The sequence below is a fragment of the Oxyura jamaicensis genome, chromosome 2 (assembly GCF_011077185.1).
Source record: "Oxyura jamaicensis isolate SHBP4307 breed ruddy duck chromosome 2, BPBGC_Ojam_1.0, whole genome shotgun sequence".
Classification (NCBI taxonomy): Eukaryota; Metazoa; Chordata; class Aves; order Anseriformes; family Anatidae; genus Oxyura; species Oxyura jamaicensis.
Genome location: NC_048894.1, coordinates 81772671 through 81785906, shown reverse-complemented (window position 1 = coordinate 81785906; position 13236 = coordinate 81772671). Strand labels below are relative to the sequence as shown.

General features: G+C 37.4%; 1 protein-coding gene across 2 annotated transcripts in view; it reads left to right on the top strand.

Annotated features, from left to right (window-relative positions):
- TRIO (trio Rho guanine nucleotide exchange factor) overlaps positions 1-13236 on the top strand; it is a 254322-nt gene that overhangs the window by 174585 nt on the left and 66501 nt on the right. For both annotated transcript variants that reach the window (XM_035318490.1, XM_035318491.1), the window contains exons 31-34: positions 1788-1889; positions 3240-3382; positions 4029-4128; positions 12438-12681. In XM_035318490.1, the coding sequence (XP_035174381.1) occupies positions 1788-1889; positions 3240-3382; positions 4029-4128; positions 12438-12681 (589 nt within the window). The remainder of the gene's footprint in view (positions 1-1787; positions 1890-3239; positions 3383-4028; positions 4129-12437; positions 12682-13236) is intronic.

The following is a 13236-nucleotide window of genomic DNA, read 5'->3' as shown; positions in this document are numbered from 1 at the left end:
TGTTTATGAACTCTTGAAAAAACAGAAAGTGGCCAAAAGCAAGTGCCTCGGGAGGGATATGGAAACAAAGCAAGCAAGTAATTTGCCAGAATAACTCTCCCAGTCATCAGTAATTGGCAGTTTAGGTGCTTCCTTGCCTGGGTGTGGTTTCTGTGCACTCAGTAACCCCAGAAGGATTTTTCTTCCATGAGCTTGTCCACAGACCTCATACAGACTTTTGACATTTCCAGTGCCCTTTGGCAAAGAGATGTTTTGCTTAGTTAAGTGTTAGGTACAAGACAACCTCTGTGTGTTGTGCTTGAACCTGATTCCCTCCCACTAGTTTCACTTGACACCCACCAACATGGAAAGGGACAGTGACCAACTGCTGCCTGCTTTGCCACTCATTATTTACAGGCCTCTATTGCATAGTCTCAGTTCTTCCTGAATTAATAACATTTGCAAGTGTACCAAGGCTCCTAATTTTACTGGGCTTTAAAAAAAATATTTAAATTGTACTGTCCTGTTCTCTCAGACTTCACGTAGGGCAGTGCAGTAATGCATATTTTCTCAGAGTTAATTAATGTGGTGTTGTATTTAAATTGTACTGTCCTGGTCTCTCAGACTTCACGTAGGGCAGTGCAGTAATGCATATTTTCTCAGAGTTAATTAATGTGGTGTTGTATCAAGTATTTCATAAGCTTTTTAACACACACAGGAGTTGTTGGTGAGTCAAGTTTAAAATGCATCACAGACTTTTTCAATGAAAATTTTACCAAATGAAATGACAGAGATGAAAGGGTGGGTGTTTTTCTCTTAAAAAAAAAAAAAAAAAAAAAAAAGACACGAAAACAAACAAAAAAGCAGCAACAAAAAACAAGTTGACATCCAAGCGAGACAAGAACAAAAGTACCTTTACTGAGGTACAGTGCATCCAATTTCTCTTGCAATGAATGTGATGAATGTGTGTATTTGCTACCGATTATGCATGTGAGAGGAAAAATACAGTTTCTAATAATGTAGGAATGCTTGTCAGCTATCTTTTGGAGTAAGGATTCTTGTGGTTTGAGCTGTATTTCTCAGTTACAATTTTTTTTGGAGGAAAGCCTATATGAAATGTTTAACTGAAAGCAAATTCATGGGATTGAGATGATATTCCAGTTGGAAAGCAAAAACATTTTTGATAATAATTAGCTATAAAGGTCTGACATTAAAACATTCCCAGAGACTGATTGTTAATGTAGTTGTCCCACAAAATTCTCAAGGGAAACTGAATTTTTGAATTTCTTCATCTGTTTCACACTACAAGGACTCACTTGTCAAGGAAACACTACAAAGGATGTGCTTGGCAGAAAATGTTTTAGAAGATATCAGGACAATTCTTAAGCATATCTTATCTGAACAAAAACATAAAAATCAATAAGCGATGAGTGTTCCCTAATGGAAATCAGCAAGGAGAGAAACCAACACTTGGCTTTTACCAAGTATTTCTATTTATTTTATTTAGAGTTACCAGGCTTTTTTTTTTTTTTTTTTTTGTCAAGTCAAAAATGTGGAATAAGCAATTTGGTATTTCAAGTTATAAATGGTATTGTTAATAGTTACTTTACTGAAAAAATAAAATCTTGCAGCTGCTGCTTTTGAAGAAGCCCCCTCCACCCTCCCAAGAATAAAGAATTCTCTCTGAAGCTAGACTGAGCCTTCTAAAACTCTCTTCATATAGCAGAGCTCAACTATTATATTAGCATCCCTTTGTTTCTCCTGAGAAAAAATTGCCATGGAGTTCTAACTTTTTTTCTTAATTCCAGACTTCTGAACTGGGTGTCACAGAACATGTAGAAGGAGATCCCTGCAAGTTTGCTCTCTGGGTTGGAAGGACACCAACGTCAGACAACAAAATTGTTCTCAAGGTAATTTTAGTTAATATGTTTAGTGAATTTATATGGATATACCAAATATTGTAGTTATTGTTCTGGCGTGTTAGGAATGCAAAAAGTGATGACTTCTGCTGCTTTTAGAGTGACAGCTGCTGCACAAGTGGTCTTCCCTTGTATGGAATCAGATATGGTGTACATATAACCAAAGTGACTTGGCAGCAGAGGGAAATCTGTGTTGGCCTCCTGAAAGATTAAACCAGTGCAAACAGCATAAAGGGTTTTATTTTCAAGGGATGTCTCCATAAAATCACTTTAAGTTGTTCCTATTCTTTTCTGTAGTTTGAGTGTAGTATTTAAATAATTTGTATGATATCTGAAGCTTTTCAAAAATTTTGTTGATTTTTTTATTTGTTTTTGAAGGTTGAAAGTAGCACGTCCTTAGCTCATTAATAATATAAGTAAATTCCATGAAAACAGTAAAAGGTTTAACAAAACTGTATTTGGCTTCTAAATAGGTTTGTTTGTAAACAAACATATTTTTCCTAACTGTTCATTGTTCCGTCAGTTTTTTTCCATCCGTTTAGGATCCTATTTTGATTTTTTTCCTTGTTTATTTAATGTATATAGTATATTAGAAATAAATTATTTCACAAGATAGCAATTAAGAGAAGTACGATTTCATACACAATGATTTTTTATTTTTTTAATCCACACCAGTGCTTATATTTAATAGCATTTCAGGTGCAGGGTAACAGGGCTAAATTACAACAGTCAGATTGCATGTTGAGCAGCTGGATACCAAATCTTTTCTGATGTATCTCAAATATATGGATGATATGTTGCAGACTATCAATAAAATACAATCCCCAAATTAGCTTTCCCCTTCCATATATGTTTCAAAAGTGGGAAGAGTAATACATAAAATATGCTGTGGAAGTATATGCATCACAACATTAGTTTTCTTTCAGTGATAGCAGATTATTATATAAAGTGAGTATTGACCTAAAACATATCAGTAGTTTAAAATACTAATATTCAAGGTGTTATTACTGGAATTCTTGAATTAAGTCAATCCACTGTGTCTACCATGAGGGCTACCATAGGGCTTCAGCCTTCTTGGGACTTTTAAGTTATGAAAGAAGAATCTACATCTCAAATAAAATGTTTTAAAATGAACAATATTAACAATGTTGACAAGTGTAAAGTAGTATTGTTGGTTCAAAATGAAGACAACTAGCTTGAATTTCCATTTCTCTGTTCATGTTTTCAAAAATGATTCACACTATCTTTCTTTATGGCTTTGATATTCATTAGACTGTATTTGTAGATTTTCTCAGCTATAATAGTCCAGTCTGGTGTTTTTGTTTCTTTTACATATCAAAGGCATCCAGTATAGAAAATAAACAGGACTGGATTAAACATATCCGGGAAGTGATACAAGAAAGGACCATTCATTTGAAAGGAGCATTGAAAGAACCAATCCACATCCCCAAAACGGCACCAACAACAAAACAGAAAGGAAGAAGGTAATTAATATTTTAAAAAGTCAGAGATCTTCAAGTATGCTGTTTCAACAGCACTGTTTCCTCTGCAGTGTTGAATTTCTAATAGCTTTCAGTGAACTGGATAAAACCAAGAGCCATTGTGGCCAGTTTTGTCTTATAATTATTTTCCAGTTTCCCACAATGCTGAATGTATTGAGATTTCTGCTCTGCACAGTCCCTGACTAGCGTAGATTTAGCCATTACAGAAGGAATTTGGAACTGCAGTACAGGATAGCTGTGCATTTTAGATTTTCACAATTCTGTGTGTGTTACTCATATTCAGGTCCTTGGTTTCCTTTGACAGAGCTTAAAATGAGTGACTTATCCAAAACTAGCAACTAGACTGCTAAGTGGCCGTTTCTTGCCAGAGTTGGCATGAAAACTTGCTCTGGCTGGTTGGTTACATTAATTCCATGATGTTGATGTAGATGTTGAACAAAAGAATATGTTGTCTTTAAGCATAGAACAAAGTATTAAATGCTGAATATTTGATTTTTGCATCAGTTATTTTGTCTGTCTACAGTCCCTTGCCACAGTATCAAGGTGCCCCTTTTTTAGAGTTGTAAGTATGAGCTAACACATTATAAACACAATGCTAATATTGTAATGAAAACTGAACTATTTGCAGAGACGGCGAGGACCTGGACAGTCAGGGAGATGGTAGCAGCCAACCTGATACTATTTCAATTGCCTCAAGAACCTCACAGAACACACTAGATAGCGATAAGGTAAGTTTACCAAGTGTTGCTCTGTTCTTAGAGCAAACAATTCATAGCTTAGTGTGAGTTAGCACCTGAAAGTCGTCCTTAGTACTTTCAGAGAAGAGGCATGGAAGCATTTGATCTTTTAAAAATAGCTGTATGCAAGAGTAAGATATCTTATGTAGGAGTTAATATCTTGAATACAGTGGGGGATCAGGGGTGATTATTTGAATCCAATAGGTCGTACACAAATTCTGTTTATTACAAACTGAAACTATTTTGCCCCCTCTCTTCTGCAGATTGTCCAAAACTTTGTCACAGTTTAAAAATGAAGTTATATTTTCCATAGAATTTAATGCTGTGAACAATCTTTTTCATGATGGCAGTCTCAGCTTTTCCGAAAGCATACCATCTGTTTTTGACTCTGTTGAGGTTGGTGATTTCCATGTGGTTACTGTTGTGAAGCAAACATGCATAGAAAGTAAGTGCTCAGTGTCTGCATGAGAACTAATGAAAATCACCATATTAGAGAGGAGTAACCCACAAGTTGAAGTATCATATGATACTAGTACTACTGTTTTCTTTCCTCCATCTTTGCCTATAGATTTTGGCTGGGTTGTCCCATAAGGATAACACAGCCAGAGTTTCTCATGGGTAGAAGAAAGATAGGCATCAAAAGAGCAAAAATTCTTATATGAAACGTGTGTATTACTTTGGAGTTGAAAGATTTCTGGCAAGTGAGAAGTGTTAAGACCTCACAGGGAGGTAGAGATGGCTAGTAGATATTTATCAAATAGGAGAATGAAAAAAAGATAGAAACTGAGTAGTAAATTACATGAAAACACATTTACGGATTTTTGGCCTATTACCTCATTCAGTAAAATTCTTCTGATGAGCCACTCAAATTATTCAGGTAAAATAGTCGGTATATTACAGGGCAGCTAGATGAGTAGCTTCTCAGAGAAACATTTTGACAATTCCACAGTCATCTAAAAGAGCTTGTTTCCTGTATTTTTGCATGTCACTTAAATTCTGTGATTTAATTTTCTCTTTTCTGTCTTCCTCTTCTTTACAAAAACAAGTACGAAGGGATTAGGGTTGTTCTTATATTAGTCAAAAATAGCTTCTGCTTTGACCTGGTACATTTGTACTGAAGTTGGTCTGTAGTTTTGGTGGTTCTTCTTCTATCGATATCTGTTAGAAAAATGGTTAAGAAAAGAGTCTTTCAGTGACTCTTGCTATTTTATTCCTTGCATTCTTAGTTATTTAGTGATTTACAAAAAATGTTTTATCTATACTGGAAAATAGCTTAATGCATTTTTCAATGTGTTCTTAAAACCTCTGTTGATATTTCTGCTCTTAACAGTACATGACTAGTGTAGATTTGGGGTGATTAACACACTCAAAGCCAAGACGTACTCTCTCTTATTTCCCTGATTGTTGACTGAGATGTCAAGCTGTTTGTCTAGATTGTCCTTCAATTTCAGCTGAGGTGATGCAATCCATCCCTGCTACGTACAGCAATTGCCCATCCTCAGTTGCTTATGATGTACTTATTTACAGGGAAATGATATGGATGGTCTCCTGTTGCCCTTCATAGCTGTATTTCAGGCATCATATAAGAATTACTAAGAAAGTTGGCAAAGTGAAATGCCCCCAGGATTGTCTTTCAGTCTGACACAAGGAAGAATCTTGCCAACAACCTGTTCAACAGGATTTATAAGTTAAAAGGAGGAGGAATAGAAGGGAAGAGGGATGGAGAGAGCTTTTAAATATTTTAATATTTTATTGACAAGTTATGTTTTAAAGTTGGTTAGTGAGCTTAGTTGTTTTTTTTTGTTTGTTTGTTTGTTTTTTAAGTAGCTTTGAGTTTTCAAATTAACGGATAAAATTCTTGTCAGACTTTTCTTTGACAAGAACAGACCAATCCATACTGAAAACTGGGAAATCACCTAGAGGTTACTTGTGCTATGTCTTTCCTATATACGTCCAAGGAAGGAACTGACTGTTTAAGCACTTTTGGAAGTGTGTGAATTAAAACATTTTCATTTAATATTTCTATGTTTTGGTTTGATAAATACATTAAGATGAGAAATTTTTATAATCTGTTTATAAATAAAAAAGAAAAGTTGTTAAGGAACAGTAACAGGCAGAAAGCCAGTGAAATAAGTAAGATACGTTGATACTTGCTGAATCTGAAGTAACTTTCGTTTCATATGCTGGGAATTCATTGGCTCTAGTCTGTTTGGGATTTAAAATTGACTTCTTTTTTTTTTTCTTTCAAATTGGAAGCTTAAATTATGTTTGAATGCCTTACAGCGATGGAGAAAAACAATTATAGGGATTTTAGGTACTGTTAATGTGTTTAGTCAGTTGGAGCAGTGGAACTTCTCAGTCAGTTTTGGAGCATATCCCAAACTGAGCTGAGATTCCAAACTGAGAAGCATTAAAAATATCAGCTAATTTAATATGTTAAGCAAGTGGTAAAAATGTTTAGCATTTTATCACTTATTATGTTGTTGCTGAACTTTATTGTGTTCACATGTCCACTATTGTGGTTAAGAAAAAACAATACCGAACAACTCATACTAATCAGCAACCAAGTAAAACCTTTCTTCTGTTCTATCCAATCATATGTTCAGACAACTGACTCTTTTAAAATAATGTTTTGGTTAGAAGCGCTAAGTTGTTATACGTGGAGAATATCAAGTGTGAAATCTTTTATCCAAAAAAATATATTCTTTCTCGCCTCCTCAGACATCTGTTTTGAAAGAACTAAAAATCTTTGGCCTTGGAAATCACTGAGTGTTGTCCAGATGAACTTCTTTCTTCGCATCCTGTTTTGTGACTTAATTGGCAATGCCTGAACAACAGAAAATAACTTTCTCATTACCTTTTTTCTTCTCCACCCTGGCTTTTTGGGCTTCTTATTGGGCAAAGATTTGTAACTTTTGATTGTTGGCTCTAGTTTTGCATCCTGCTTTTCAGTAATGACCCAGAAATGATCCAGTAAACCACTTATAAAGGCTGACATCCTTCCCAGCTTCATGTCATCTGAAAACTGTGTTGGAAGATGGAATTAGCATTCAGAATCACCTTGGTAAAGGGAGAAATGAACTGGCAAAGTGCTAATTTAATAGGGACATATTTGAGTTAATGTGAATGAGTGGAAATAATTAAGTATTAATGAAAAGGCTGAGAGTTCTGAACAGTTTTAGAGAAGGAGATCTAGAAGTTATAGAGGCTTCACAACCTGTGTATTATTTTAAGTGTGTTGCAGTTATGAAATGGGACGAAGCAGCACTATACTGATGGTCAGAAAGTCCTCATTCTTTACTCAGCAATTGTAAGGCTTCTGTTAGGTACTGCATCCAGTTTTGAATATAAAATTTTAGCAAATTAGTGCGCCATTGGAAGAGTTCCAGCAAAACCAAAAGACTTGATTAGAAGTCTGCTAAACATAACTTACTTTGTAAGACAAGAGCCCTGAAAGAGTTAGGGCTGATGAGTCCAAAGAAAAAAGGTGCGAGGAAGAACCTAAGGTCTTCTAGTGTGTAAAAACTATGTGGAGTTACAGACCAGTCTTTTACCTGTATTTTTAGTGGATACAATGAGATTAAAGGACATCGTCTTTATAAAAGATCACACGTTGCAAAGACTTTTTTATATATATCTATGGAAATGTGAAGCTCTAGAGCAGCCTGGTTTGGAAGGCTAGGGAATGTCCATAATTGGAAATATTTGTGAAAGCTTTGGATAAATGTTAGTCATGATTCACATAGATGCAATTGATCATGCTCTAGAGAAAGAGAAAGGAATGGACTAGGTGACTTAAGATCCCTTTCCACCCCCCTTTTTATTATCATGTGGTGTATCTCTGTATTGCAAGACAACCTAAATACACCTGTAGCACCAACCCATCCTGAAGTATTATATTAGATGGTATAATGGAGTCCAGAGTAAAATGAAAACTTTTTGAGAGGGAGGTTCCTACTTCCATTAGAGCATCTGTTTTCAAAATGAGTAATCTTATTGCACCCTTCTCAGTAAATATTTCACCCTTCACCTTTCATTCACATTCTCCATTCTTCACCTTCTCCATTCACGTTCTGTAACTGTGTTCCCAGCATTTTAGGTGGCTACTGAATAAAAGAGATGACACTCAGTCTTTCTTTCCAGCTTTCAACAGTTATCTAGCCTCAGAGCTTGGATCTGTTTTTAACATTTTGTTTCAAATGTAATCCAATGCATAGGAAACGAAATGGGGAAGCTGAAGGAAACAACATAGGTCTGATGGATCTTTTTATGCTTGTGTTAACAGAGCTGGCAGAGATACAAAATAATCCAAACAACTATTTTGGTAGCTGAGAAGAGATAGGCTTGTATAAGAAGAGCTGTCATAGGATGTTATCTGAAATAGGAGGAATCATGCTAGCCTAGCTATTCTGCGTGGTCAGTGCAGCAATATTTTATTTTTAGTGAATTGTTTTTTGCGTCCAGCTGGTAACACTTTGTATTGTTGTCTGTGTGAAGTTGTATTTCATTCACATGCTTCTTAAAACTTCTGTGTGGTACTTCAGAAAACAGAAAAAGGACTGAAGCAGCGGGAGACAACCAAGTATTTAGTTCTACCAGCTGAGAACACAGAAGAAAAAAAGAAAAGAAAAAGGTGTCTGCCAGCAGGAAAGAAAAAAAAAATAATTTTTTATTTTAGTAAAAAAACGAACGAAGCTGGCATAGTTCTGAGCATACACCTCTCCTCAGTGTCAGAAATCAGGTCTGAGCAACTGCTTGGTCAAAGTGAAATACTCCGAGAAAAAACTTGTCTCCCCTGTTTCTTTACTCCCACAGTGCACTTGTTTCCATTTTAAAAACGAGGTTATAGATTTTTCACACTTCAAATAATTGAGAAATCTTACTAGCTGCTCTTTCCTCCCTCTTAACGTAAAATTACCATGTGGAAGTAAATTTAATAAGCAGCCCTGAAATGAGGTAATAAGGCCTGGTGTAAAGGCTGTCATTGTACTTGGCAGAACTCAGGCAGTAGTGATCTTCGTGGGGTCTGATGACAGATGAAATTCTGATGTGGTGTCCCTGACTTCAGCAAACCTACACTAAGAATCTACGTAACCAGCATGTTATGTTTTTATTTCTTTTTCGTCTCTACGGTCGGTAGTGATTAAAAAGCCCCAGAGGGATGGACTTAGATGGCTACCATTAAGTTCAGCAACAGCAAGGCACTGTCCCTTGATAAGCTGTTTAATTAAACCTTACGCCTTTTTTAATCTGCTGTTCTATTTTTGTCTGGCTTTTGTTTCTCATCTTGTCTCTGTCTCTCCATTTTCCATGTTTCAGACATAGCCTCATTTATTTTTATCATGCATGATTAATTCAGTTTACATAAAAGGTTTCTTGAGAATGATGGATAAAGCATAAAAAGCCCTTGTTCCGCCTGAATTTGGATTTAGATGGTTTGTAACTCCCTTCTTTTCAGTGCAAGTCAGTCTCCTGGTTCTTCTCTGCCTCTTTCTCTTCCCTCCAGCTAGCCTGGAGAGCCTTGCCAAAGCTGTCCAACAACAGCTGTTGAGCAATGTACTTAATCCCAAACACTCCTTGCTGTCCAACTGTGTTTAATCAGTGTAGAGGATGAAACTGCTTTCAGAAGTCATGCTATGGAAAGAAAACAAGCAACGAAACAAAGAGGAAAGCACTGTTTGCTGGTCATTACACTCGCTGGGAGAAAGAATGGTTGTCATCCCAGGGGAGGTGAAAGTTGATGCTGGTTGACTGTCCGAGGTGGTAACTTGCAGGCGGTCTCAGGAGAGCACATTGTTGGCTTAGGTGCTTTAGACAGCAGCAGAGAAGTCCTGTGCTGAGTTGCATCTAACAACGTCCGAGTGTTTGAGAACAGTGTGGAGCTAACAATCGCACATGGGAAGTGTCCTGCGCACTGCGTGCTGCAGTGCGATGAAGTAGTTGGTTTCAGTGGAATACTGATCAGCTAGGATGTCCAGTTCCCATAGTCTTAAGGACTTTTTTGGTATCTTGGTAGTTTCTGACATAGCTAATATCAACCTTTGTTTGCTTTTTCCTTTAGCTTAATGCTATATAAAATACTTAATGAACAAAAATCTGAGATCTTAGCTGTTTTGTGTGTTTTTTTTTCAATTAGTATGAGAAGAAATAATAACTACAGGAAAGCCAAAAGCAGATGTTCTTTGCACTGGTGTTAAAGTATATTTTAATCTCCTGTTAAAGGAGATGAAGGGTCAGACAAGGAAGCAGAGCACCAGAGCTATGCTCCTGTAGGTATTTAGGAGAAGATACAATGGCTAAATGGAGTTTCTGGAAAGTATCCACTTGTTACTGTCTTGATGCTTGGGGATGCATATGGACTTGCCTGAGAAAAATTCAGGCTGCATTAGCCACCTTGTGAAGTCATACTGCATCAGCTTTTTCTTGGTCCCCATCAGGCATACAGATGGTTTCAATTGTTGCTTAGTTTGTCTGAAGAAGGCTGTAATATAAATCAATAGCAGAAAACAAGGGAAAGCTCTTACTTTTTCCCCTTTGGCATAGTTTTGCATGGATTAAAAACTAATATAATACAGAGAAGTGGGGGGAGGGAAAAGGAAGTTTTTAATGAGGGAGAAGGTAGCATGTTTTGAAGATGTACCTACCATAATTTGGGTATTAGGACTGTCTGGAGAGATGTAGTAGTAAACAATGTGATTAACTTTTTAGCCTGGATCTAAACGGATGCAATCTGATTTACCATCCTTAAACACTAGATGTATAATGATTTTCGACCCTTCTTAGTCCCTGCATTTCCCCAAAGAAAACTTTATTCCTTCTTCGTGTGCAGGCACAAGCAAGGGTAGCCATTGAGGCAGAAACCATGGGAAAGCCCTGGAGTTACTACAGGCTCTCTACTAGGAGTTACATCCTGTTGTTTGTTGCAGGTTTGAGTAAGAGAAGGTCAGAATTAGCCTTTTAGTCTCACTTGGGTTTTTGCATTTTTTGTCATCTCTTCTAAAATGCTTGCTTGATAACCAATAGTGTTATCCTAGCAAAGTTTCTATCTGTTGCTTTAGTTAAAGGCTTTCAGTGAAAACTAATAAATAACAGCGCAGGCAGTTACTTCCTTTTCCTAAAGCTCATAGGATGTAGGCTGCATTTAAAAGCCTAAATGCAACAGGCAAAAATAATGTGGTGGTTCAATATGGTTCAATATGTTGGTGCAGCACATGCCTCTATATTAGCTGCAGCTGGAACTCTCACGGAGTGTTTGTCCACCTTTGTCCAAGTGTAAAGCATTGTGGGGTTACTGCCCTGAGTTGGAGGGGTTTACTGGCTTGATCCAAGCTTCTGAATTCATAGAAGGGGCATACCAGCCATGATCTAACGTGAATGTTGCACTGCAGCATCCTGAACTATAGAAGGTTTCTGATGCTAAAACCTGAAGTAGCCAGGAACACTGCTGCCTGGTGTAAGGAGAAGGCATTCCCAGGCTGTTTGGTTAAGTTAAATGGGTGTTCTGGCACCGAGCTATCTTGGGAACTTTGCAAAGCTGAAATAATAATTTTCAGATCAAAGTAGATGAAACAATCAAAGAGAGGAAACATAAGCTTAGGCAAAAAAAATTATAATAAAGTGTTTGGGAGTTGGGGGGGGGGAATCCTGAGCTTGCATGCTTTTAATTCAAGTTTGTGTGGTTTTATGTGGGGAATCAGCAAGAAGGCGGAAGTTACAAGTAAATGTGGGGTTTGTATCCAATAGTTAAGTATTTGAGAATCTTATGTGAAGAATTTTATGCTGATTTTTATATTTATGTATGGAGTATCCTGGGTGATTTTGTGACCTGCATACATGTAGACCTGTAAAGGGCATGGGAATGGGACACTAAGCTCATTTGAAAAAGATCACTTTTCTGCCTTGGGTTTGCAAGATGATAAAGCTCATGAGTGATTGTATTTAGCAATATATGTCTTTTTTGCTGCAAATTATCAGCCATAAAACATTCTGAAGTGGCTGCTACTTCAACTTCCAGGGTAAGGAGCAGTCTAGCAAGAAAAACTGCTTAAATCCTCCGCCCAACACTGTCACAAGCAGTGTATTTTGAACACAGGAAGAGACAAGCAGAGTTAAAAATCTGTACTAAAACACCAGAACTGCTTGGTTTTGAAATGATCCCTTCTTGATGTGGAAAGCCCCAGAAGCTTGCTGTCTCATCCAAAATACAAATCATGCCAGGAATCCTAAATAGGTAATGGTATGTGACGGATGGTTTGATAACGAGAGTTCATCTGGCTTCTTGTTCTTGTTTTCCCTGACAGTTGTCTGGTGGGTGCGAGCTGACGGTGGTAATCCACGACTTCACCGCCTGCAACAGTAATGAGCTGACGATCCGCCGTGGGCAGACAGTGGAGGTCCTGGAGCGACCCCATGACAAGCCTGACTGGTGTCTGGTTCGAACCACGGATCGGTCCCCAGCCGCAGAAGGCCTGGTCCCCTGCGGGTCCCTCTGCATCGCTCACTCTCGCAGTAGTATGGAGATGGAGGGGATCTTTAACCACAAAGGTAAGAAATGATGAAAACCAAGTCTAGTCAGCAGCATGAGTTTGGGGTAATAGGGAGTACCTCGTAAATGGGAACTTCAGTGTTCTTGCTCTGCTTTGGTTTCTAATTTTTTAGTTAGATAAAACTCAGTGCTTTTTGGAACCTACAGCCATGCTGTCTATTCCAGTATAAACAGTCAGCAGTTTTTTTTGTGAAAACATGGCTGAAGACACGGAAGAGATTTAGGCATATTATGTCGTGGTAAACACAGTTATGTATCATGTTAGATCAAGCTTCGATAATAAGAAAATCTGTTCCTGTCATGCACTGAAAGGGAGAAAGAAGAATTTCTCCTGCATGTAGTAAAAAAAGTTCTCTTAGAAACCATGCATTAAAAAGTTGTGATAAAGTCAGGCTCAGTGATGGAAGAGGTAAATACACCCATGCGCCCTGGCACTGGAACAGACTGTTTGGAGTTCAGTATTTTACTTCACTGAGTTTTCCAGACAAGTAGTGGCAAAATTAATTCCTTTTTCCAGTGCAGCTGGATTCTGAAATCTTAGTTCAGTTTTGTTT